This window comes from Triturus cristatus, chromosome 10 (assembly GCF_964204655.1).
Source record: "Triturus cristatus chromosome 10, aTriCri1.1, whole genome shotgun sequence".
NCBI lineage: Eukaryota > Metazoa > Chordata > Amphibia > Caudata > Salamandridae > Triturus > Triturus cristatus.
The window spans coordinates 509,579,933-509,607,264 of NC_140593.1; the positions used below are offsets into that span (position 1 = coordinate 509,579,933).

Genomic DNA, 27,332 nt, shown 5'->3' on the forward strand with positions numbered 1-27,332 from the left:
ATATCTTAAATAAAAGCATACATGGAAGCACAACGTTTGAGCCAGACTGCTCAGTGAGCACAAGATAATGGGTGAGTCAGTATTTCAGAATACAAAAATATATAATTAAATAGCCTTAACGTGGAGGCAAATTTTCACTTACGAGACCAAAGTTTCAAAAAGAAGTAAGCGTTGACAAAGCCATTAGGTCTGACGTTGGCCACCAGTCTTTTAGTAATTCTTGTTTTGCAAAGCTTTATTCTTATGGAAGCTGCCGGGCATTGCAAAAATCTTCTTCTGGTCTCAGATAAGCACACATTGTCACAGTACTCCCACGCACTAAAGGGGACTACTTTGTGTGTTGGTGTGCTCCTTGTGCAAGAGCAGCAAGCCATAACTCACAGTGAAGTCAGCCAATGGCTGAAGTGTGTTGACACATTTCCCCTTGATGCATGCTGAAGTGGGAATACAAAATGTGAATAACAGAACTACAGACTGATGGACAAAGTCTGGCTTAAAACCCCTATTGGTAACTATATTATACACTTAATATCAGTTAAATGAAAAGTTCTTGGCTAACAAAGACTTAAAAAAGCCAATCAGTTAAGCAGTGGCTGCCCGCCTCCTGGCTTTGAGAAAGATGAAAGGAAAGAAGAAAGGAAAGAAGGGAGGGAGGAAGGATGGAAAATGGGAAAGGACAGAAAAAGAACTATAGACAGGGTTGCAAAGATAGAGCACCCTCGTGAGCTTATATTGAGTTTCAGTGTGCTGCTGGTATGATGTGAATAAGCAGCAGTCAGACAACAAAAGCCACTTCAAAAGCAATTTCCAACTACATTGGCAGGAAACAGGAACGGATAAAGCTGGAATGTGGGCTGTGCTCTCATACGGTAGAAAGAAACCTGCTACCACATCCGGCTATACAAACAAAGGTAACACTAAAGTAAAAACAAAAACACTTCCACTTAACGGAACTACCTTTTGTGTGGATTTGTTCATTGTGAAGGACCAAATGATTTCACTCAAAGTGAAGTTAGCCAATGACTGAAGTAGGCTGACACCTTGGCCAATGCTGTATGTTGTAGTGGGCAGAAGTAAAATGTGAATGACACAGTATGAAGGGAGGTGGCTGAAAGCTCCTTTATGTAAGTATAATATACATATACTTTTAGTAAAATCAAAAGGTCTTGGCTAATGCTAGACCTAAAAAGACTTAAACAAGAAGCAGTTGATACTTTTGTCAACTTGCTATAATGAACACTCCAGACTTCAACTTGTTTTCTTTTTCTCTTTCCTGCGTTCTCTCAGACTCAAAATTACCGACAGTTCAAAGCAGGCGGTAACTCATCTGGAAGTAGTCCATGTTGCCATCTTTGGACATACTTATGGAAGTATCTGCTTTTTTTGCATAAATTACTTCCCTTAAAATGGTATTTAGCCATCCCATTTTTAAAAATACAAAATTCTCATCTTACTGGAACAGCCTTTGCTTCATGCTTTTATTCTGGAACTTGCTTCTTTCTCGTGCTGTCTTACCCTTGTACTTTCACAGTTCAAATAGTTTTATTAAGCATTTCTTAAATGAAACAGGGTGATGTACGTGAATGTTTGTAAGTTTGTGATAATACATAAGGATACATAAGGATAAATGGAACGAGGAGTATGGTCCAATGCTAGCAATAAAATTACAAGAGCTTTACATACGTACAGCAAATAAAGTCCAAAAACCATATAGAGACGAGCAATCAAGGTAACTAAGGGAAATGAGGATAAATGAAAAGAGGTAGGCCTGAATAGCTATGAAGCGGGTTAGGAACTGGTAGTTGTACAGAAATGAGATGAGGAAGGGTCTTGCTAGGCAAGCGTGGGTTCAAACTTCAAGCGTGTTTGTGTAAAACAACGATTTAATCCGGCATAAACGGAGTCGAGAGAGAAAGAGCGCGATTAGAGGTTGTAAAGGACCTCATGGAGGTTTTTTTATGGCGAAGTAATTATCTAGCTTGTCCCACAAATGTCTGACAGATGATTTCCAAGGAGACTGCCGTAGGGCGATATTGTCTGCACCCCTAATATGGGTAACCCAGTTGATCCAATTTTTAAAGGAAGCTTTGTGCAGGTCTTTCTAATTATTCAAAACTATTTTAACTGCTGAGTTGAGAAGGAGGTCCAATAGCGCCTTATCTGCTTGTTTTTTTATGTCAGTATCAAGACAACCTGCAATTAAAGAGGAGAATTCTCTTTTAAGGTGACAATCAAAGAGGATAGTTAAGAACTTGAATATTTTGTCCCAGAATTTTGATAGAGTTTTACAGTGGAGGGTAAGATGGGGTAAATCTCCTATTCCTTCCTTACTGTTCCAACAGGACAGGTCTGGGCGGAGGTTTTGTGAGTGTAGGCGTGCCGGTGTCCAGTAGGCTTTATGGATAAGCCATAGTTTTGTTTGAGATAGGACCGGGGAGATTTTACAATGTGTAACTGAATTGTAAATTTGGGGCCACTGTGATTCAGACAGGGTGTTGGAGGAGTGTTGTTCCCAAAATGTGATAATATTTTTGTTTAAGGATGAGGTTTTTGGCCGTAGAAGTTTATAAATATGAGAGACTTGGTCTCCCAGCTTGTTAATATTAGAGAAGAAGCTTGGTAGCGATGGAGAGGATTTAGGTATTTTAGATTTTGATAAGCCGTTTTGATTTTAAGAAAGTTATAGAATTCTGACTTATCTAAGTCGTATTTACTTTGGAGTTCCATAAAGGATAGGGGTATGAATTTTGTTCAAGTTGATGGGGAAAGCAAATGCCCCTGTTGATCCAGGGATCAAAGTGAAGGGGATTGCCTTTGTATTTGATATTACGGTTGTTCCATAATGATGCAATATTTGAAAATCTGATGCTGGAGGTGAGTTTCTTGTCCACTTGTAAAAGAGATGTTTTTGTGCTTTTGAAAAAAGAGATTTGGATCTGTTTAGTTTTATAAAGTTGGAGGTCAATAAAGTGAGAGGGTTTAGATTGTCTAATATAGCTTGTTCCACTTCTAACCAGACTGGAACGTAATTAATGGGAGTAGAAAACCAGTAAGAACCCTGTTTCGCAAGGAATGCAGTTTGGTATGATTTAAAGTTGGCTAGGTTCACGCCTCCCATGGTTCTGTCTAATCTGAGTTTTTTAAGGGATATTCTAGCTTTTTTACCTTACCAGATGAATTTGGAAATGAGAATGTCTAATTTGTGATGAAAGTGTCCAGATAGAACAAGGGGTAGCATATGGATGAGGTAGTTGACTAACGGGGAGACCATCATCTTTATTGTTTCGATTCTGCTCCACCAGGTTATGGATTTGGGGGACCAGTTGTCCAGTTGTTTTTTTGATTTTCTCCAAGGTAGAGTTTTCATTGTGCAGCAGAGTGTCAATGATATTGCAGCTGAACTCGATCCCCCGATACTTTATATAGCCCGTTTGCCATGTCAGGCCAGATGAACCTAGGTTCTCTTTTGAGCAGTGAATGTTTAATGATTTTACATCCAATTCGTCTCTATTCAGTTTGTACCCTGTGCGTATAGAGTAGGTGATGATTGTATTCATCAGGGCTGAAATAGATGATTCCGGGTTTTCTGTAACTATCAGGATGTCGTCTGCATAAGCAGACAGTTTAACCTGAATGTTATTAAAGTTCACTCCTGTGATATCAGAGTTCTGTTTTATTTCCTGTATGAGGGGTTCTAGAGCTAGTAAAAAGAGAGAAGGGGATAGGGGACACCCTTTTCTAGTACCGTGTTGTAGAGTGAGGGACTCGGAGAGGGAACCGTTGATTGTGATGCGTGCAGAGGGTTTAACGTAGAGTGCCATAATGAAGGACTCACCCAGATCGAAGGAATACACGCAATGCTTTAAAAAGGGCCACGACACTCTGTCAAATGCCTTTTCTGCGTTAAGGGTTATGGCAATGGATGGGGTGGTGTTAAAAAGCACATTTTCAAGGACATGGCATAACAGACGGGTGTTGTCATTGGACATGCGATGTCTAATAAAGCCGACTTGGGAGTTGCTTATGAGTTGTGGTAGAAATGTGTGGAGTCTGTTGGCCAGTATTTTCACGTAAATTTTACAAACAACGTTAATGAGGGAGATCGGTCTATATTTTTTTGGAAGTAAGGGATCTTTGCCATCTTTTGGAAGAACTATGATGTTAGCCTCTGTTATTGAGTCAGATGTAATATCCCCCTCGGCTACATTATTATATACCCTTAACATGGTTGGTAAGATAAGCTCATTGAAAGACTTATCAAATTTGTCTGTGAACCCGTCAGGGCCCGGTGCTTCGTTATCTTTTAGTGATTTAATGGTCATGGAAACCTCCAGTTCATTTATCGGCTTCCCAAGAGCAGCTCTATCAGTATCTGAAAGTTTAGGGAGCTTTAGTCTACTTACGTAATTTGTGCATTCTTCGGGGTTGAAAAAGTGGTCGTTATGATATAGATCCTCCTAAAAAAATCTGAAGCAATCTAATATTTGCTTGGGTTTAGTATGGGTTTGGTTATTTGCATCTTTGATTGAGTTAATGTTGAATTGATTTAGCCGGCTTTATTGGCTTCGCACAGTTTGAGACTTTTACATTTATTTATTCATACCCCTGCTCGTTCGCTTAGGATTTTGTTGTATTCATATTTCTTTTGTGTTAGGAGGTTGAGGGTATTATTGTTAAGGGAGTTAGTGTGAGATATCTCCAGTTGTTGAATATCCTGCTCTAACCTAATTAGTTCTTTGTTGTAGGATTTATTGATTCTCATTTGGATCTCAATGAGGACACCCCTTAAAGTAGCTTTCAGCGGGTCCCATAAAGTGTCTAGGTTAGTCTCAGGGGGGTCGTTATATTTGAGGTATTCCTAGATTGCATTTTAAATTTCCTTTTGGTCATTGAGGTCAGATAAAACATCATTATTAAAACGCCATCTTCTAAGAGCGGATCTATTCTGGCTACCCACTAAAACAGTATTATTGCATGTGTGGTCAGACACTAGTATAGGTGAAATAATGGTCTGGTCAATTAATTGCGTTTCTGAGCCTGATATTAGAATGTAATTTATTCTTGTATACGTGTTTTGGGGCGCAGAGAAAAATGTGTATTCCCTGGAGTCGGGGTTTGAAGGCGCCAAGAGTCTTTAAGAATAAATTTGGAGCAGATCTTTCTTAAAATACTATGAGATTTAGTGTGGTGGTACTTGCAAGAGGATTGACAGTCTATTAAAGGGTCTAATGGGAGGTTAAAGACACCTCCAACTATGATTAGATCGTCGTGGGGTAATTCCTCTATGATTTTGGAAACTTTCTCCCAGAAGCAGGGTTCATCAATGTTTGGGCCATAAATAGTTACCACGTGGATGAGGTTGTCCCCTCTGCGTAGATGTGTTATTAAGAGCCTACCCTTGTCGTCAAGGGAGTAAGATTCAAGGGATACATTTGCTCCTTTTGCTATTAAAGTGATCACCCATCAATTTTTTTGTTGCGCTGGGGAGCATGAGACATGAGAAATTTCTGTGTTTAATGAATTCTGATTACCATTGTACTTTCACCCCTACAACCTTACTTTTAAAAATTGAAAGACCCAACATTCTAATTCCTTTTACTTATTTTGTGGGGCTATTGTTTCATTTTTCACGTTTTATTTACCATTTGGAATACAAAAAGGTCTGACTCAGATTTTATTGTAATTCTTGAAAATATACTACTGTCAAATTCTAGGTAAATAAACTATAATATACTTTATGTTAAGATGTTCTGAGTGTATAGAGACCAAAATATTTCCCAGAGTAGCTCTTGGTCATTTGAATGGAACAATGAGCCAATCTGACTAGCAAAATAAGGACAATGTTATTTATAATTCAAAGTCGTAAGAGGGTTGTAGACTGCAAACTTACGAAACATGCTCTAAAACACTTATTACGCTGCTCTTGTGTAAAATATTCTGGTTTGGCACTCGAAAATGAAACGGTATTTTCTCCAAATTTATATGTAAAAAAAAGATAATTACTTCAACCCAAAACACTGCAAGGTTGCTTGAGCATTCCTTCAAGAAACAGACAGAGTTGGTAGTCAGCAATGCTACTGAATATGTGCAATGTACCTCTATGCAAGGCTACGTAATATTTCAGGCAGGATCCGAAGCACAGAGGTCGGGTGCAGAGCCTTGAAAATAAAGCCCCAAACTATGCTCTATTTTTCTTGTCTTTTATTAAAATTATATTAAATTAAAAATATGTTGTAGCAAGGGAGCAAAGGGACTGTATGGTGCCAAAGGTATGTCATTGCAATAATGTTCCAACTTCAATTTAAGAACATATTGACATATACCTGCACAAAACTAGCAATTTTTAGACACACCTGGGAAAGTGGTAACGGAAGCTTCAGTTTACCCTGTGTCGCACAGTCTCGTGTCCCCCTGTGTCACACAGTCTCGTGTCCCCGAGGGCATTCCTTTTAGCCCACACAGGAGATTTCTGTCCACCAGTTTCAAGACCACTTTTTTGGAAGGTGGAAACTGACTATGCAATTTAATTTGTGAGTATGAGAAAACTTTGACCTAGACTTAGGTTAACGGTTTTTGCTCATTGGCAATGCAGCCTAATGTGTATTCCCATTCCTAATTTAGGAAAGTACGCGCTATCTTAGTTGGGGTATTAAGTTAGTTAGGGTAAGAGAAAGCTGCTGTTGTCTATTTCTGTGACGTAGCCGAGTGTATTTTTTTCAGTCAGGGCCTGTGGATGTTGCTGTGGTAGGTTTTTTGTATACAGAGGAAACAGGGCAGTTACTATATCAGTTCCATTCTATAATCAGCACTGGTACAGGATGTATTAATTCTATTTCTTTGGTCAGCCTGGGTGGGAGGTGCCACAATATTCATTGCATGTGAAGACCTGAAGAAAACTGGGCGTTGGCCCCGTTTTATTTTTCAGCGTTGGTCCTTTCTTTGTTTTCATGGCAGGAGCACTTAGTTGCTACTTATTTTTCTATTTCGACGGCTAAGTGTTGGTAATATTGTCAACTACCTGCTCATTGGTCATGGTATTTAGGCTGAAGGCACCTGCCGCCCTCAGCCTTCTCCAGTCTAGGCCCTGGGCTGCCTTAGCAGTCCTGCCAAGTCTAGGGCCAAAGCTCACAGGTACCCGATGCTCGAGTCCAACTTTCATGGTTAAGGGCTGGAACGGCGCTCCTGTTCAAGATGGGAAAAGAGCCCCAGTTTCATGCTGTGTAAAATAAACATGACCGAAAGTAATCTCATTGTTTAGTCAGAACATATAGGGTTAGAGTCAGAATCAATTTCTGTTATATTGCTGCGTAAACTCCTATCAAAAACGTTCGGTAACAGCACCACCTACTGGCAAATATCGGGAGAAAAGTCTGAAAACATGGAAAGCAAGTCAGGTTGCCTGCTTGCTGCGCGCCTGCGACGGAATTCAACATTTCCCTCTGTGTAGGGCACAAATTATTTGATATACACGTCAAACGGGTAGAGGGTGTGGCGTTACGGGTAGAGCTGCCCATCTGGGAACTGGGGAACCAGGTTCAAGTCTCGGCGTCGGCTCAACACCCTGTGATTCTGGGGTAATAACTTAACAAATGAATGCGTCCTTGTGTACTGTAACTGTCGCTCATGTAACGCGCTCCAATACCTTGGGGTTTTAAGGCGCCTAATTCTCAAGGGTCAGGAAGTACAAGTCCTTGGTTCCTTGTTACACCAGGATACACTTCCTGTTACATCATGCGTTTTTATTTGCCTCAATGTGTCTCCCTTGCTTCATAGTAAACGGAGAATCTTCAAAGTACACAAGCGTGCCTCGTGTTTTCTACTGTTTGTAGCTCCCTGGTCTTTAACAGACCCACTAGGAGCTGGGAGGCCGGGTCTCCGTTCTTCGATATATATAGGATGAGGAAACACCACGTCAACAACATTTTTAAAGAATTAGGACCTGTGATAGAAATTTTAAAGAATTAGAATTTGTTATTAATTCCATGTTTTAATCTGTAATTGTGATAATATTAAAAAACGGAGGATTTGCTGATATGTCTCTGCAAATTGGATGTAATACCCAACTACACTAAGAGTCCAGGCACATCCTATCTGTTTATGTAGGTATTTTGATGAATGTCCAATTGTATGTCTATATATTGTGTACATTTTTTATAGTATTCATATGTATAAATAATAGTGAATAAGAACAGGAGACAGGTGCTGACTGGTAATATTGACTATTGTAGCGTAAGATTGTAAGCTTTTTCAGTGCATACTTATTGGATGACCATTGGACTTTTAAATGTTACAGCACGAAAGGAAATTTGTTGTGCTTAATTATTTTAATATTTGGCACTTTTTTGGTTGATATGTCTTAACCAGGCCTTTAAGTAGGAAACAAAAAGTATGGGGGCTTTACGGGGGGGGTGGGGGGGGGGTGGCATATATAATTAAGGGCGTGGCTTAAACATGTAAACTACATTTTTGTGATCCCTCTAGTGTACCATCTGATCCGTGTTGTGATGCAAGATAAAGTGAAACGTGGAATATTAATAGGAACAAAATCATTGACACGGAATACTTTAATATTTTTACATTAATTGTTCAGAATCGATCAGCGTTATTTACCAGTAAAGTTAAGGACATGAATATAGGACCCAAAACGGACCCAATGCAGTGTCTGTTTTTAATTATTAATGGGCCTGAGACTCGGAGGGACACGGCCCACTGAAAGCCCTGGTCTGAACCGAACAAAGTCTTTTTTTAGGTTGAGCCTTGGCAGCGCATGGGCTGCTCTGCGAGGCATGCTGAATGAGAGTATGGACTTGAAGCTCCGCCCATATTTTTAATTGTCCTTTGTAAATGCTGGCTTCTGATTCTTTAATAAGCTTGTTAGTCCCTCCTTAGTACCGCCTTGTCTTCATTTGTAACCCCCCCATAAGGACTGGCCCTTTTATTTCTGTTGTTACACAGTATGTCTTATTTAGTCTGTAAGTACTATTTTTTTAAATAAGTTTCTCCTACTGCAGGCATGACATACTTTTCCGCAACATTCAACGCGCCATGTGTGCATTCACTTTCCAAGCAGGCGGGGACAAGGACGGCCGCTTCTTTGAAATGAAATTGATCTTGCATTTACAAGAGTTTGAGCAATTAGCATTGTAAATGGCAATGGCTTTTATTTATGTGTTAATTATCAAAACTGATAAATAAAAGGCATTGTCATTTACAATGCCAATAGCTTAAACTCTCGCAAATACGAGACTTATTGCATTGCAAATGTTTGTTTCATTGATTATCAACACCTGTTAATACGAAGATTAAAAAGAAGATTAAAAAGAAAGGGCGACGAGTATATAATAAGCCTTCCACATACCCTTGACTGATCGAGAAACATCTTCCCGACATTGTTGGCCTTATTCTGGGCCTCACCAATCAGTTCCTTCAATGCTAAGGCATCGTCTTTCCGAAGGGAAAAGCCCACATTCTTCAGAAGCAGCAGGGCCAGCTCGATGTCCCTTTCAGTGAAGGTGTCAATTAGCTTTTTCAGAATGTCAAAAATAAGCAAAGATTCCACGACGTGGAAATTATAGAGATGAGCCACCAAGATAAGCAAGTTGTCACACTCTTTTCCATCGCCACCAGCTTTGTACAGCTCATCGAACTTCTTCACACAGGCTTCCAAAGTGTGTGCTCCAACCTATGAGAAAAAAAATTACATACAATATGTTAGTCACAGATGAACTCATTATACATCGGAACAACATAATTATATATACTGCAATTATCACGTTACCGCCAACATTCATTATGCACTTTCCACTAATTGGATTATTCTTTTTCACTAGCAATGCAATGAATAGACAGGCAGTAGGGTTTAGGTTAGTTGGTATTGTTAGACTTCACCAATGGGCAAAAGGAGAGGTAAAAAACAGCTTGAGGTATTAGAGAACATGAATACGATGGTGTCAAGTAATGAAAGGCACCACCCACACACGCGGGCACAAACGACTTAAAGTTGAGGCTCATTATGAAACTCAACAGTGCCTCCCCCAGATGTAGTAAGACCACTTATCAGCTGCTGCCCCATTGCAGATCTCGACATAAACCCTGTGCAGGCACACAGCTCCGCTCTAGAGTGTAGTCTGCTTGCTATGTACAACAAGGATTGGAATAAGCAATAGGTCTCGCCTTTGGGGCGTTACAAGTGTTTAGACAGAACTATTGGCTTTGTGAACGCTTTTAATATGTGTTGTAGAGCATCGTGAATGTTGTGCAGCATGTTGAAAATGTATAAGTTATAATAAACAAAGTGTTATAACTATTTCTGTCAGTGGGAGGGAGAGAGGGGAAGAGTGAAGGGGGCGGGTGAGGAACCAGTGAAGGGAGATAAATTGCAGCGATAAGAAACAATACACAGACTGTTTACTGTAGAGCCGTCTGTGGGAAGTGTGGAAGGGGTGGCGAGTCTGCCTCCTGTTACAGTGACGGTACTGGTGTACTTCCTGTCTGGGCAGCACAGGGGCACAAATGTTGCTACTGATGATTTTAAAACTAACAAATAGTATAATATAGGGCAATAATGTCAATGCCAAAGTTGGTAGGAATAATAATAATGAATAATATTATTATACTATCACAGCAGCTTGTGGCGGAGGACTTTGTCCTTCGGCCGGCGTGTAGAGGACGCGCCTTGTAAGGAAAGCTGCAAGGTTCAGCGCCTTGGTGCTTCTGTCAGGGGGCTTTATAATCCAGCTTATGGCGGCACGGTCTGTCCCTCGGCTGGGGTGGAGGGGATGCGCCTTGTAAGAAAAGCTGCAAGGTCCAGTGAGTTCACAAATGGTAACATCGGAAACCTAGGCATCTGTGTGTGAAATTCGTTTTTTAAACAGAAAATGAGAGAACCACGTGGGTGTGATGGAGAGGGCACATGCAGTGGGGTGAAGGAAGCACGCACCACAGCTGTGCACCGTGCAGTTGGGTGAAAGGAAGCACGCACCACAGCTGTGCAATGTGCAGTAAGGTGAAAGGAAGCACGCACCACAGCTGTGCAATGGGGTGAAAGGAGGCACACAATACATGTGCACTGTGCAGTGTTGTGAAAGGAAGCACGCGCCATTACTGTGCAGGGGGGTGAAAGGAAGCACTCGCCACAGCTGTGTACTGTGCAATGGGGGGGAAAGGAAGCACGCACCACAGCTGTGTACTGTGCAGAGATGTCAAAGGTAGCACACACCACAGCTGCGCAGAGATGTGAAAGGAAGCGCGCACCACAGCGATGAAAAAACGTGAATGTTAAAAAGTGTGGTCTATTTTGAAGCTGTGTACTGTGCAATGGGGTACAGAAAGCACGCAACACAGCTGTGCATTGTGCAGAGATGTCAAAGGTAGCACACACCACAGCTGCGCAGAGGTGTGAAAGGAAGCACGCACCACTGTGCTGAAAAAACATGAATGTTAAAAGGTGCGGTCAATTTTTAAGCTGTGTACTGTGCAATGGAGCGAAAGGAAGCATGCACCACAGCTGTGCACTGTGCAGAGATGTGAAAGGTAGCACGCACAACAGCTGCTCAGAGGCATTATTTAGCAGCCGGTGCCAGCAAGCACACACAAAAAGCAAGTGCTAATAATTAAGTGCCCATGTGCGCACCGGCAGATACTGGCTCAAATTAGGCCCCCAGCAGGGGCCTGCGTTACACCCCTGGATCGAGCAAGCACCAAGAGCCTGGGCTACTACACACACAAACACACTCAAAGGAACTGTAATACAAGGGACGCCTGGTACACTGCGGCTGATCTGTAGGCCTCCTGTAGAGTGAAATGTGCTGGCTTTCTGAACTGTCCCCGTGTGGAGGCCTCCCATGGAAAACACTTTATTTAACAATATTCTCCAAAACAAAACATCTTTTAATGCTTCGTGCCCTTTATTTTGTATAGTAGGCACCTTGTTGGATGGTTTTGGCATATCAATATAATCAGTGTAGCTGAAAAATAAAATACCGGTGGCCGCGTGGGCCTGTTAAGGGTATTAACGTTTCTGCAGATTAACAGAGCCTAAACACTTACATCTGTTGCACCAATGTCAGGGTGGAGACAGTGGGAGAGGGGAAGAGTGAAGGGGGCAGGTGAGGAGCCAGTGAAGAGACATAAATTGCAGTGATAAGAAACAATACACAGACCGTTTACTGTAGAGCCGTCTGTTTGAAGTGTGGGAGGGGTGGTGGGTCTGCCTCCTGTTACAGTAGCGGTACTGGTGTGCTTCCTGTCTGGGCAGCACAGGGGCACAAATGTTGCTGCTGATGATTTAAAAACGAACAAATAGTGTAATAAAGGGCAATAATTTCAATGCCAAATTTGCAAGGCATAATAACAATATTATCATACTATCACAGCAGCTTGTGGTGGAGGAGTTTGTCCCTCGGCCGGGGTGGAGAGGACGAGCCTTGAAAGGAAAGCTGCAAGGTCCAGCGCCTTGGTGCTTCTGTCAGGGCGCTTTATAATCCAGCTTATGGCGGTGGGGTCTGTCCCTCAGCCGGGGTGGAGGGGACGCGCCTTGTAAGAAAAGCTACGAGTTCCAGTGAGTTCACAAATGCTAACATCGGAAACCTGGGTATCTGTGTGTGAAATTTGTTTATTAAACAGAAAACGAGAAAACCACGTGGGTGTGATGAGGGGGCACGTGCAGTGAGGTGAAGAAAACACGCACCACAGCTGTGCACTGTGCAGTGGGGTGAAAGGTAGCACGCACCACAGCTGTGCAATGTACAATAAGGTGAAAGTAATCACGCACCACAGCTGTGCACTGGGGTGAAAGGAGGCACACACCACAAACCTGCACTGTGCAGTGTTGTGAAAGGAAGCACACGCAACTACTGTGCAGTGGGGTGAAAGTAAGCACTCGCCACAGCTGTGTACTGTGCAATGGGGGGAAAGGAAGCACTCACCACAGCTGTGTACTGTGCAGAGATGTTACAGGTAGCACGCACCACAGCTGTGCAGAGGTGTGAAAGGAAGCGCGCACCACGGCACTGAAAAAACGTGAATGTTAAAAGGTGCGGTCCACTTTGAAGCTGTGTACTGTGCAATGGGGGGGGAACGGAAGCACACACCACAGCTGTGCACTGTGCAGAGATGTTACAGGTAGCACGCACCACAGCTGGACAGAGGCATTATTTAGCAGCTGGTGCCAACAAGCACGCTCAAAAAGCAAGTGCTAATAATTAAGTGCCCATGTGCGCACCGGCAGACACCTGCTCAAATTAAACCTCCAGCAAGGGCCTGCGTTATGCCCCTGGACCGAGCGAGCACCAAAAGCAATGTGGGGAAAGGAAACATTATGCTCTATGCAGAGATGTCAAAGGTAGCACGCACCACAGCTGCGTAGAAGTGTAAAAGGAAGCGCGCACCACGGTGATGAAAAAACGTGAATGTTAAAAGGTGCGGTAAATTTTTAAGATGGTACCGAAAAAGAGGCGTCTATAGAGGCCTGCTACAGAGTACAGCAAATATCTTGGCAATAACATACTAATACAAAGGTAACGGTGCAGGAAGAAAGTGAGTGCGGGGAAAAAAAACGCGCACTCTTGTGGCGGTGGGATCTGTCCCTTGGCCGGGGTGGAGGGGACGTGCCTTGTTAGTATCTTATTACAATGAATGCAAGTGCTGGAAAAGAAGCGCGCACTCTTGTGGCGGTGGGGTCTGTCCCTTGGCCAGGGTGGAGGGGACGCACCTTGTAAGAAAAGCTGCAAGGTCTTGAAATGAAACATGATCCACAACAGATGGCAAGCTGCTCGCCGCTGCTCGCTCCCGACAGCTAAACGCTGTAGGAGTAAACAATTTCAGAAAAGGTGGGACATGCACCTGTCTTTGGCCAATTGCGTGCTTTCATTTTTGAAAGCCACATGCAAAGGCGAATAAGCATGTGTGGAAAATCGAACACCACACGCACGAGTTTGCAGATAGTCTGAAGTGATTTCAAGAGGCCTTCTCCTAGAGCAACGCATGCGCGCTGCGCTAGGCTTGTCCTAAAAACAGCAGTTACCACCTGATGGCAACGTAAGGCAGTAGCCATTTTAAATTATGACATATTACAATAAACACATAGCAAAAGTATCTCCAGTGGTGAGTAATCGTGCAGTAGAGCTGTCAGGGACAAGGCCTGAGGGGCAACCTTCATCTTCAAACCATCCCCAGGCCCACACGATGGATGCCTTAAAATAATAACAGTCCAATAAAGGAGCCGCAAAGTATGTCGAAGGGATCTTGTTGTCACGTCTTTTCCACACTTTCCAATAAAATGTGAAAACAGTAATATGAACAAGGGACCACAAGAGTGGGACAATTGGAAGGAAGCAGTAACCAGTTATGAGGCTGGAGGTTTGAGACCTCGTCCTCGCCACAGGGCACAACTCAAAACCCTACGCCCGTTTCAAAGACCACCTCTCAGTGAATCCCTCCCTTAGCCATGAAAACGAACTAGGGTGAGCAGGCTGAAATACAAATGAGACGTACCGTACAATTGACAAATGCTTTTTATCATCACAACTGTAAAAGGTAAGATGATGCCCTCACAGCCGAATACCGGAGCCCTAGCAGCCACAAGTTCCACTGGGCATGCAGGCACTCACCACTTACAACAAGCATTAGTAAAGCCAATAGGTCTCATCTATGGCAGAACTATTTGCTTATTCAATTTGCTTTAGCTAAGTTGTCCAGCAGCGTGGTTGGCCTGGCTTAAAGTAAAAAAATAAAATTTAAAAAAAGTGCTATGACCCGGCAAGCGCTGACTGCAAGGGGCAGTAATCCATTTTCTTAGTATGGAATTATTCTCTGCCTTCACCAATTTTTTCTAAAATTGTCTTACTTCCTAACTGCATTTTGGAGTAGGCCTCGCATGAAGATGGCACCAAAAAAGCAAAGCAAGGAGCACAGTGCCATCACATCTTTGAAGCATCTTGCAACCCGTTTGCATGACGTTTGGGTGCTTTTTTTCCTTTCTTTACCTCCTTTTTCCCCTGTCCACCCCTGAACCCTCAAGTCCCAGTCACCCGCACCTCCCTTTACCCCTGCTCATCCCTAAACCCTCGCCTGTCACCCTCACCTGCCTTTACCCCTGCCCCCCTGAGCCCTCAAGTCACATTCACCTGAAGATGACTTGTGATGTTGACTTGAGAGTTCAGGGGTGGATAGAGGTAAAGGGAGGTGGGGTTGATTTGAGGGTTCAGGTAGATAAAGGTGATTTTAAGGTTCAGAGGTGGGTAGAGGTAAAGGGAGTGAAGGGTGGATTTAGGCTTCAGGGGTGGGTAGAGGTAAAGGAAGGTAAGATTTATTTTTGGGTTCAAAGGTGGGCAGAGGTAAAGGGAGGTAATAGTGAATTTTGGGGTCAGGGATGGTAGAGGTAAAGGGAGTTAAGGTCTGAATTAGGCTTCAGTGGTGGGTAGAAGTAACAGTGATTTTAGGGGTTAAGGGTGGGTAGAGGTAAAGTTCACACAAACCTATTGAAATCACCAGGTATTGGATGATGAATAAAAAATCCTCTAAATTATAAAAGAGGTAAGTAAATTTGACACAGCCACAAATGTTAATTCAGAACAACACATACTGTATGACAACAGTCTTGAACCAAGGAAGTATGTTTACAACATCCACATCAATAAAAGCGACAGGCGGGCAAAATGTATGTTTCAGAAACTGGGGTCAAAACCAAAGTGATAGATGGAATGTTTGAAATAATCTCAGCCACTGCTAATTGCTCAGAAGCACATCTAATTTCATCCTTTTTGCCCATCAGGCCACCTCAGTTTGGACTCAACCTTATGCAAATCAAGCTTCACCCTACTCTAATGGAACAGCCCAGCTTGAACTACCAGGTCAGGTCCTCCGTGAAAAAGAACACAGGGAACCCAGGACCAGTTTGGTCTCCATAGCGCTCATTATTCAGATATAGTTCGGTTCAAGTAGCACAATGAGCACAGGACCCATGTTTGGGCTTACCTGCCCTACTTAGGGCATCAAAAACAAGGTGGCGGATGGAATTCTTCAATTAATCTCAGCCACTGAAAATCACTCAGGCGACATCTCAATCCAAAATGACTTCATGCCCGGACTCCAAATTAGTGGAACACCATCTCCACTACTGTGGAGCCGTAAATCGTTTTGCACCCACCCTACAAAGAAGGGCCCAACAAACCACACACTGACCCTGTAACTTGAAAAAGACAACTATAGAGTCAGAAAAAACAAATACTGGCACACAGGGTATTGCATGTCCTTCGGCTATGCCAAGTGGAAATTTAGACCACTGGGGACATATGCAGAATCTCACTGACAGCCCCCCTCCCCAGCCCCACACCTGAAGAAGTTACACTCAAGGCAACAAGACAAAGCCTGCACAAACAGCCTAGCCGCCACACAGATAAACTTAACTGAACTCAGGCAAGCAACATCTATCTAGGTCCCTCCACCCCCAAATGGTAAAATGGCACTCCCACAGCTGGGCTTATATCTGGCCCTCAATCCACAAGGTCGTGGGACACAAGTCAGTCAGAGTTTGATAAGCTTTATAGATCAGAGGGAGGGTACTCATAGGACATCTTAGAACCCACACTTGACAAGGTGGCTCTTTCAGAAGAAAATTACAGAAACTGATAAATGAGCCAGAAAGAGGTACAATGGTGCATAGGCAAAGCGGAAAAGGCAGTTTTTCCTGTTTTTAAGCTGGTTTAACTCTTTTAAAGTCTTTATCTATTAACACCTCTTCATCTGTCCCCTGTCTTTCTTGCTGTGTCGCTTGCCCAATGACCGAGGCCTCTATGTCACTTCTCGCTCATTAATGTACCTCCAGGGTTAGAGCTCATTCCTCTTTCTCTCCATTTGTTTGTATCACATTCTTAATTTATTGACCTTTGACTCCAAGTATGGGCTTTGGCAACCTGTTTTCTTAGGACCAGGCGCTCTTTAGCATTACATCTGCTTAGTGGTGTGGTGCAAAATGATGGAATCCCTGCAGAATGTAGCGAGGCGTCCCTTTACATTCCCATATCCCCCAGCCATCTATTGGTCTTTGGCTGTATGGGGGGTTTTGTGGTAGACTGAACTTGCAGACACGGTTGGTAAGTCTTGAATTATTTATTCAAGAACAGAGCAGGATAAGAGCAGACTCTTCCAAGCAGGTCAGGCAAACAACTCACTTGGAAGAGAACACTCACATTCAAACAAGGGCATAGAATGTAAACACAGATCCGTTCTTAAAAGACTAGACTGTGAAACATGAAAAGTATATACTACACACCTTCTCCCTTTCCAAAGGCAAAAATAACAACACAATGAAACAAAAAAAACAAGAGAACGAACACATGAAATCCTTAAAATAAATAGGGGGTCTGCGGTACCTGAGAGAATGGTAAGAACAAACTCTCAGTGTCTAAAACAGAACCATTGGATTGGAAGGAACCGAAACCACCTGAGGTTGCACCCACAGGAATCAAAGAATCCCCCCCACCAAGGACCGCAACAGACCGCCCTGGATGGAAGACTTCCTCAAAATCCTGAGCTAGGACAGAACTGCTACTACTTAGAGAACTGACATGTTTTTCTTGTTTATGGACCACACCACTCTTTTGGTAGAGTGCAAAATGTTGAAAATTCCAACGTTCGCCATTGTTTAAGACGACAGTGATCAAGAATCTTTTTTACAGTGTAGGGCCCTTTGAACTTTGAAAGGCCTCTCCCTACTCTGCTACTTTTGATTTTGACTAGGTCACCTACATTAAAACGACAAGGAATATCCAAATTTATTTTCTGTTCAATCGGAACTCCACGTGAAGTAACCAACTGTTTCATCCACGTGGGAACTAATTTAGAGCCAGGAGCCCTGCCCCTCATCAACTCAAAAGGAGACTTTTCTCCCTCAATAAGGGGAGTAGTCCGATAAGCCCAAAGCATTTCATTCACCATCACAACAAAACCATTCTCAGAAGCGATCTGGATGATCCCTTTCACCACTTTATTAGCTCTCTCACACAAACTGTTCCCCTGAGGGCTGTAAAGTGAAGTACGGTGATGGGCAACACCACAATTCTTCAAAAACCCTTGCATCTTTCTAGACACTAATTGAATACCATTGTCTGTAATAAGGACGGAAGGAATGCCCTCATCCCTAAACAATTCACCAAGAAACTTGATGGTACTTTCAGTGGTAATATCATTTGTAAATTCAACCACCAGTACAACAATAAGGTCAGACGCGTGCCCATTGTTGTGAAGGAAGAAGTCAAGAATCTCATCAAGGAAATGCTTGATGTTGGGGTCATCGAGGCGGTAGAGGCCTCTTCCTGGATTTCTCCCATTGTGATTACCAAGAAGGCTGGCGGCAAGTTGAGATTTTGAGTTTGTTGAACCAGTGTGTTGTAGCCGACACTTTTCCCCTTCCCAACATCACTGAGTTAGTTTCTTCCCTCAAGGATGCTAAAGTATTTTTAAAGCTCGATCTCAAGAGCGCTTATCAGATTAATCCACACAAAGACAACAAACACCTCACAACGTTTATTACCCCAGAAGGTACATTCCAATTTACACGACTGCCTTTTGGTTAAATTCAGCAGCTAGTGTTTTCAACGCATGGTGACTGATATTTTTAAAGGAGTAAACAACACAATTAACTTTCAAAACAATATTTTAATCCATTTTAAATCTGTAGAGGAACACAATGCCATTCTTAAAAAGTTCTTGAAAAGTTGTCTAAAGCGGGTCATACGCTTCGCAAAGAGAAATGCAAATTTCTTGTAGACCAGATTGAATATCTTGGTTACACAATCAATGCTTCTGGTTCAAACCAAAGAAAAGTTTGTGCAGTGCCATAGATTTAGCTCCTCCTCCCTTGGACAAGGATCAATTAGGATCATTTATGGGCTTAATAGAATAATATTCTAAATTTGTAAAGAATTTCTCTGACACAACCGATCCCATCCTCATTGCCAAATTGTGGTAGACTGAAGATGCAGACACGGTTGGTAAGTCTTGAATTCTTTATTCAAGAACAGAGCAGGATAAGAGCAGACTCTTCCAAGCAGGTCAGGGAAACAAGTGACTTGGAAGAGAACACTCCCATTCAAACAAGGGCATAGAATGTAAACACAGACATGTTCTTAAAAGACTACACTGTGAAGCATGAAAAGTATATACTACAGATTTCCTGAGGGGTGCGCCCCCACCACCCCAGCCGTGCGGAGGCTGCTTGTGGCTGTGTTACACCCCTGCATCTGTTCCCTCTGACCACACTGCCTTCAACTGAGATTATTGTTTCAATTTCATATTTATTTCTTCTCCAAGTGCTTGGTACATAATGGTACCTTCTTGTTTTTTAGGAAAGTCTGGCTTATTACTATGTTTTGCACATATTTCTGACTTTCACAGAATTCATGATCGTCTTTAAGGGTACGTATAGAACTCTACACAAGTGATCATTTCCATGCCCTACCTTCCTCTTATGTTAGCAGGATGGAGTGCATGAGCAAGTCTGCAGAAATATGCATTAGCATCTCCACCTTTTTTTTCCCCTCTAAATGCATATGAAATATGGAGGCGCTTACGGCACAGGGGTTCACCAGCATTTTTCAGGCAAAAAGTGAAAGGGCCACAAACTGTGTGCACAAAACAATGGGAAGATTTATGAAAACTCAGAAAAGATAGGACAATTGAAATGTTCACTATCTTTCCAGTGAGCACAGATTCCGAACCCCTGGGAACACCCATGTTCATGCTCTACCTCTAAGCGTAGTGTTGCATTTAATCCACAGGTGTAAATATCCAAAAAAAAAGGACTTCTGTGACCCAGGACCAGCCATGTATATCCTGCAGATGGTATTTGTGTGCACACAAGTCCTTCACGCTAATTATAATTATACGTTTTTCAATCATTAAAACACAGGCTGTCGATGGAGTATTAGACAACACGTAAGGATGACATAATCAAAAAGTATATTACTATTATTACATTTTTCCTACTTCAGTTTATAACCGGGGCTCAGAATTGTATTTCATTTGGGAACACATTACCTCAATCCCAACCGTATGATGCAGAATACTGATCAGCAGGACGTGTTCCATCATCAGCCTGTCAGGCATCGTGGCAGAAGTAACGCAGGCATCCAAGAGAATGTCAGTCAGTGTTTCATTCATGTCTTTCCTGCTGTGCGTCATGTAAAGTTCTTCTACCTGTCCACTGACATAGGCCATGTTTGGTTCACTCAGTCTGTGATGGCAGGGAAGGAGAGGAGAAAAACAAACAAGCACAATCATTTTGGAACTGCTTTTGCTACTTCATGAGAGCATTAGAGAATAATATGAGAAAAGGCTTACGGTGAAGTAGTTGTTTCACAGTCCTATATTTAGGTCTGAAAGGTATCTTTAAAACAGATTTAAACAGTGTTAAATACATCCTGGTATAGATTATATACATGATTGAATTAACTGAAGGGATGCTTTCTGTCTGACTTGTACTGGTTGAATGAAGATTTTTCTTCTTTGCTCGTGGTCCTCGATTAAAACCGGGCCTTAGTGAAGAGTAATCTGTTAACATGTGAATGGAATATTGGTGCATTAAGTAGTTGAACATAATTCCCAACAAATACCACCACACTTGATCTGGAACCGTGAGGAGGATTAGCATTAGGCGATGTGGAAAACAAACAGATGCATCTGATGGCCAAGAAGGAGTAGTTTCTTTTCTGTAACTCCAGTTCTGTAGTAGGGGTATCTCTGTTATAGTCATAATATAGTGAATAGTCCCGCCCATGTGCGTGGACCCCGGAGCAATAAAAAATAATCTCTAAAAGGTGACAAATCATGCAGACCTGCATACACCTTTAAGAGAGAATTTAATTTAAAGACAGATAATGCAGCCTATACCCACAGGCTACACTGTCCAGTACTTCAACTAGAATTCCACCAACATCCACAAACAGCACTGCCTGTCTAGTTTTTCTCCACATAGGAAAAAACCCTGCCTCTACCAGCAAAAGCCTCTGGAATGATAGAGAGGAAGGAGTGGACAGACAAGCCCCATAGGCTGCCATTATGTGGCTTAGAACAGGATACTGTGCCTTTAAGAAAACTTTCCAGATTTCCAGAACTTTCCCCAGTATCCCAGAATGCCCAGCAGGTCCCATTTACTTTCAGTTCTTTTTGAAGGCGTAGCACGCCAGACCTGTAGCATTCTTCATATGAATAAATATCTCTCCACCGGGGAGGAGGGCGGGCGCTTATGACTATAACAGAGATACCCCTACTACAGAACTGGAGTTACAGAAAAGAAACTACTCCTTCTGTAGTAGGGGATCTCTGTGTATAGTCATAATCTAGTGAATAGAATGGCAAGCCCATCCCCACACAACAGCAGCGGTGGAGAACAAACAAGACAAACCCACTACTGTGCGAACAAATTTCACAGCGAAGCCTGCCCAACCTGAGCATCTGCCCTGGCATCCGAGTCCAGACAGTAATGCGCAGCAAAGGTATGGACCGACTTCCAAGTGGCCGCCTTGCAGATTTCCGCAATAGGAACATTACGCAGCAAAGCCGTCGTGGCAGCCTTGCCCCTGGTGGAATGAGCCTTAGGTTTACCCCCTAAGGTCTTATTAGCCTTTTGATAACACAATTGTATGCAGGACACAATCCACCTAGAAATGGACTGCTTAGAGGTCGCAAGACCAGTCCTGACTGATCCATAATTAACAAACAATTGGTCAGACCTACGAATATCCTTGGTCTTATCCAGATAAAATTTCAACACCCTCCGAACATCCAGGGAATGGAGAGACCTTTCCGCTGGCGACGAGGGATTCTGAAAGAACGTAGGTAAAGTTATGGTCTGGTTGACATGAAAATCAGAGACAACCTTAGGAAGAAATTTAGGGTGAGTACGCATCACAACCTTAGCAGCATGAAATACAGTATAAGGTTCTTGACAACATAATGCCTGAAGTTCACTCACCCTGCGGGCCGATGTAATGGCCACTAGGAACGCCACCTTCCAGGATAGGTGCTGCAATGAAGCCTTGTGAATGGGTTCAAAAGGCTCCTTCATCAGTCTGGACAGCACCACATTCAAGTCCCAGGAAGGCGAGGGAAGTCTGACGGGAGGAAACACTTTCTTCAAGCCTTCCAAAAAATCCTTGACCACAGGGATCTGAAAGAAGGAAGTCTGTGAAGGGCATTTCCTGTAAGCAGTCAAAGCAGCCAGATGAACCTTAATGGAATGGAAATTAAGGCCAGACTGCGCCAGATGTAAAAGGTATGGAAGGATGACATCTTCCTTACATGTTGTCGGATCAAAGTTCTTGGACTTACACCAGATACAGAACCTCTTCCACTTGTAAGCATAGGATGTCCTAGTGGAAGGTCGCTTAGACTCCTTCAGTATGTCCATACAATCGTTTGGTAGATTCAGATGGCCATATTGCACTATTTTAGGAGCCATGCCGCCAAACTCAAAGACGAGAGGTTGGGGTGCACCATCCGCCCCCCGAACTTCGTGAGAAGGTCCGGCCTGCACGGCAACCGCATGTGAGGAAGGAGAGACCGGTGAAGAAGGTCCGTGAACCACCACTGCCTGGGCCACTCCGGGGCGATCAGGATCATCCGCGCCCTGGACTGGGACAGCTTGATGAGCACCGCCGGAATCAGGGGAATGGGTGGCAAAGCGTACAGAAAGCTGTTCGACCAATCGATCCATAGCGCATTCCCCAGCGTCCCCCGCTGGTAGTACCTGGATGCGAAGTCTCGGAATTTGCTGTTGTCGGCGGTGGCGAACAGATCTACGTCTGGAGTCCCCCACCTTGCGAAGACTTCTAATAGTACTTCGTCGTTTATGACCCATTCGTGGTTTTCCTGAATCAGCCTGCTCAAGGCGTCCGCCTGAGCATTCTGCACCCCTGGCAGATGTGTGGCCGTAATCGTCAGTCCTCGGGCCAGCAGCCAGCGCCAGATCGCCTGCGCCTCCTGCGACAGAGTGCGCGATCTCGACCCCCCCTGCTTGTTGAGGTAATACATCGTGGTTGTATTGTCCGTCTGTATCAGCAGCGAGTTGGTCTGGAAGGACGGAAGGAAGGCCTTCAGTGCCAGGAAGACAGATCTGAGTTCCAGGAAATTGATATGGTACGTCGATTCCAAAGGAGACCACTTTCCTTGAATCTGCAAGTCCCCGGAATGCGCTCCCCAGCCCTGGAGAGAAGCATCCGTCACTACACTCGTCGTGGGAATGTCCTTGTGGAAGGGAACCCCCTTGAGGAGGTTTTCCGCCGAACACCACCACTTCAGAGACTGAAGCGCATGCAGCGACAGTCGTATCTTGTCGTCCCAAGAGCCTGTCCTCTGATCCCACTGATCCTCCAAGCACTCCTGCAGTGGTCTCATGTGGAGCCGTGCGTGAGGCGTGAGGAAGATACAGGAGGCCATCGATCCCAGTAGAGAAGACACCTTCCTCACTGTCGTCGATGGAGCAGTCCTGAGGTCCTGAGCCTTCCGAAGGAGTGATAACCGTCTCTCCTCCGAAGGAGACTCGCTTGCTGACCGCGTATCGATGGAGGCCCCCAGGTACTGTATGCCCTGGACCGGAGTCGTGACCAATTTGGACATGTTGACGTGTAACCCCAGCTTGTGTAAGAGAGCGCACGTCCATCGGAAGTGATCTTGTGCTTCCGAGAAGGATGAAGCCTTGATCAGCCAATCGTCCAGATACGGGTAGACAAACACCTTGTTCCTCCGCAGGTGTGCCGCCACCACCGCCATGCACTTCGAGAAGGTCCTGGGCGCAGACTTTAGCCCGAATGGCAGTACTGTGTATTGATAGTGATTGGCGCCGACTTGGAATCGCAGGAACTTCCTGTGCTTCCGTGCTATGGGCACATGGAAGTACGCATCCTGTAGATCTATGGCACAGAGCCAGTCTCCCCGTTGCAGCTGAGGGTAAATCTGGTGCAACGATAGCATGCGAAACTTCTCTCTGCGAATCCATTTGTTTGCCTGTCGCAAATCCAGAATGGGCCTGAACTCGTTCTTGTCCTTCTTGCGAACGAGGAAGAACCGGGAGTACAGACCTCTTCCCCTTTGAGACAGAGGTACCTCTTCTACCGCCTTTTTTCTCAACAAGATGTCTGCCTCCGCCTGGAGCTCTCTCAGCTGGAATCGAGAGCTGACCGGCGGAATCGCTGGAGGCGGGCTGATAAACCGAAGACTGTATCCATTGCAAACAATATTCAGCACCCACTTGTCCCGAGTAATTTTTCTCCACTCTGCCGGAAAAAATTGACTGCTTCCCCCCACTGGAGTGGGTAACGGTTGAGGGGGAAGTAGCCGCTCAGGGCCGAGACCCGGCCGGGCCCTTGGTAGTGGTAGTAGCCTGCTGGCCTCCTCTACCCCTCTGGCGCTTCTGGAAGGGCTTGCGGAACTGCTGCTGTTGTTGCTGCTGCTGTCCCGAACCCTGCCCACGCCCTCTGCCCGAAGACCCGAACCGCCTCTGGAACGTGCGCTTCTTCTTCTCGGCCTTCTCCAACCCAATGGCCGTCAGGGTTTCCGCCTCCGCCTTCATGCGGGCCATCTCATCGTCCGCATGTTTCCCGAACAGGGTTTCCCCCGAGAAGGGCAGGTTGGCCACTCTTTGCTGCGCCTCTGGCTTGAGGGACGTCAGGCGCAGCCACGAATGCCGCCTCTGGTGGACGCCATGACAGTAGGCGTGGGCGGCCAGCAAGGATACATCCGCCGCTGCGCCGATCACCTGATTAGAAACCAGCATGCCTTCGCGCACTGTCTCCAAGAAGTCCTCCTTCTTGTCCCGGGGCAGCAGGTCCGCATACTGCTGCAGGGACTCCCACAGGGCCCGGTCGTAACGGCCCAACAAAGCCCCTGCACTCGCCGCCTTCATGGTGGTGGCGGCGGTCCCACACACCTTCCTGCCCGCAGAGTCCAGCCAGCGGCTTTCCTTGTCAGGCGGGACCGTCGACGAAGGGGCGGTCGCATGTTGTTTCCTCGCCGCCGTCACGATGACAGAATCCGGCTTCGGGTCCACTCTCAAAAAGGTAGGGTCCGACTCCGGGGCCCTATACTTTTTCATGAGCCTGGAGGGGGCGGCCTTCGTCATTGCGGGAGTGAGGAACAGCTCCAACGCGGGTTCCACCAGTCCTGGTACCAGAGGCAGTAGAGGGCGAGACAGATGTTTCTTATGAAGTGTCTCGAATATCATGGACGTCGTGGGTGTTGGAACCGTCACCGTGATACCCAACTTTGCTGCCCCTCTCAACAGCACCTCTTGGAAAGAGACCAAATCGTCCACCGGAGACACCCTAGTCCCCGGTGAGTCCGACAGCGTCGGGGAAAAGTCTCTGGTCGAGGAGCGCGTGTGCGACCTGGACCTGTGCCTCCAACGGCGTCGTCCTAAGTCCGACGATGACCGTCCACGGCTCCGTGACCTTCTCCTCCTGTGAAAGCGGGAGCGCGACCTCTTCGGCTGCGGCCTGTCCGCCGGTCTAGCCGGTCCCGGCGACCGCGGGCGTCGTGGCTTCGGGGTCCCCTGCGGCGGAGTCGGGTACCTCGGAAGGGAAACCGACCGCGGGGGAACCGGCGGCGGTCCCACTGGAGTGCGTGGCAGCGACCGAGGTGGGGGCGGCGGAGGCAGTGTCCGCGGCTGTGGAGGCGGTGGTGGCGGTGGAGGTGGTGGGGGTGGAGGAGGCGGCGTCGGTGGTTGTGGTGGAGGAGGAGTCGGAGGAGGTGGGAGAGGAGGCGGTGACGGAGGCAGCCGAGGAGGCGTATACACCACAGAGTACACCGATTCCGGCGACTCTCTCTTCCTTGACGTCGACCTTCGCCTCGACGGCGACCTTCTCCTCGACGGCGACCTTCTCCTCGACGGCGACCTTCTCCTCGACGGCGACCTTCTCCTCGACGGCGACCTTCGCCTCGACGGCGACCTTCGCCTCGACGGCGACCTTCGCCTCGACGGCGACCTGTGCCTCGACGGCGACCTGTGCCTCGACGGCGACCTGTGCCTCGACAGCGATCTCCTCGACCTCGAGCGTCTCGACGTCGATCTCCTCTTCGGCGTCGACGTCGACCGTCTCCTCTTCATCGACGGCGAACGGCGATCTCCCCTCGACGGCGAGCGCCGACGCCGGGTCCGATCTCGACGCCGACTGCTGGACGGCGCCGAGGACGGCGTCGTCGCCGACGATGCCGATGTAGTCGACGGCGGCCTATTCAGGTCCCTCGACGTCGATCGTCGACGCCGCTTCTCCCCAGAGCCCTGGGGAGATGGCGAACAGACGGTGGTCATCCTCGACGTCGACGGGGAGTGGGAGCGCTTACTGGTCTTCCTGCCACTGGGGAGCCCCCCAGAGGCCTCAGTATGGGCCAAATCAGCCCCTCCAGACCCACCTGGTGCCTTCAGTCTTCTCTCCTCCAGAACTTGAAGCCTGATTTTCATTCTGTCCCTCAGGGTCCTGGCTGAGAACGAGTGGCAGATGGTACAGTCTTCAGGCACGTGGGACTGGGGAAGGCAACCTATACACACCTCATGTGGATCAGTCTTAGCTTTCTTTCTACCACATTCCGGGCACTTGTCGAACAAGCCAGGCATGTTGACAGTACCAGCTACTAAGCACTTGAAAAAGTGACCAAAAATTGACAAAATCTCAAAAAAACCCTTGAAAAGGGGAGAGCTCAATGCTCCAGGGTCCTGCTAGCAGGAGCCGGAAAAAAGAACTGAAAGTAAATGGGACCTGCTGGGCATTCTGGGATACTAGGGAAAGTTCTGGAAATCTGGAAAGTTTTCTTAAAGGCACAGTATCCTGTTCTAAGCCACATAATGGCAGCCTATGGGGCTTGTCTGTCCACTCCTTCCTCTCTATCATTCCAGAGGCTTTTGCTGGTAGAGGCAGGGTTTTTTCCTATGTGGAGAAAAACTAGACAGGCAGTGCTGTTTGTGGATGTTGGTGGAATTCTAGTTGAAGTACTGGACAGTGTAGCCTGTGGGTATAGGCTGCATTATCTGTCTTTAAATTAAATTCTCTCTTAAAGGTGTATGCAGGTCTGCATGATTTGTCACCTTTTAAAGATTATTTTTTATTGCTCCGGGGTCCACGCACATGGGCGGGACTATTCACTAGATTATGACTATACACAGAGATCCCCTACTACAGAAAAGAAACTTCTTGTGCAGTCCAAAACCCATCTGCATCTTACTGTATTGACACCTAGGGAAAAATAAACATCAATTTCCTAATTGACTATGAAGGATGCAGAGGTGTTTTCCATACCGGTGCAACAAGGCACAACAAAGAATTCCTTGCACAGCTTAAAAG

General features: G+C 45.4%; 1 protein-coding gene across 1 annotated transcript in view; it reads right to left on the reverse strand.

Annotated features, from left to right (window-relative positions):
• NOM1 (nucleolar protein with MIF4G domain 1) overlaps nt 1-27,332 on the reverse strand; it is a 294,420-nt gene that overhangs the window by 96,374 nt on the left and 170,714 nt on the right. The window contains exons 3-4 of the mRNA XM_085631969.1: nt 20,038-20,233; nt 9,359-9,682 (exon numbers count right to left, since the gene is read on the reverse strand). Coding sequence (XP_085488095.1) covers nt 9,359-9,682; nt 20,038-20,233 — 520 coding nt within the window. The remainder of the gene's footprint in view (nt 1-9,358; nt 9,683-20,037; nt 20,234-27,332) is intronic.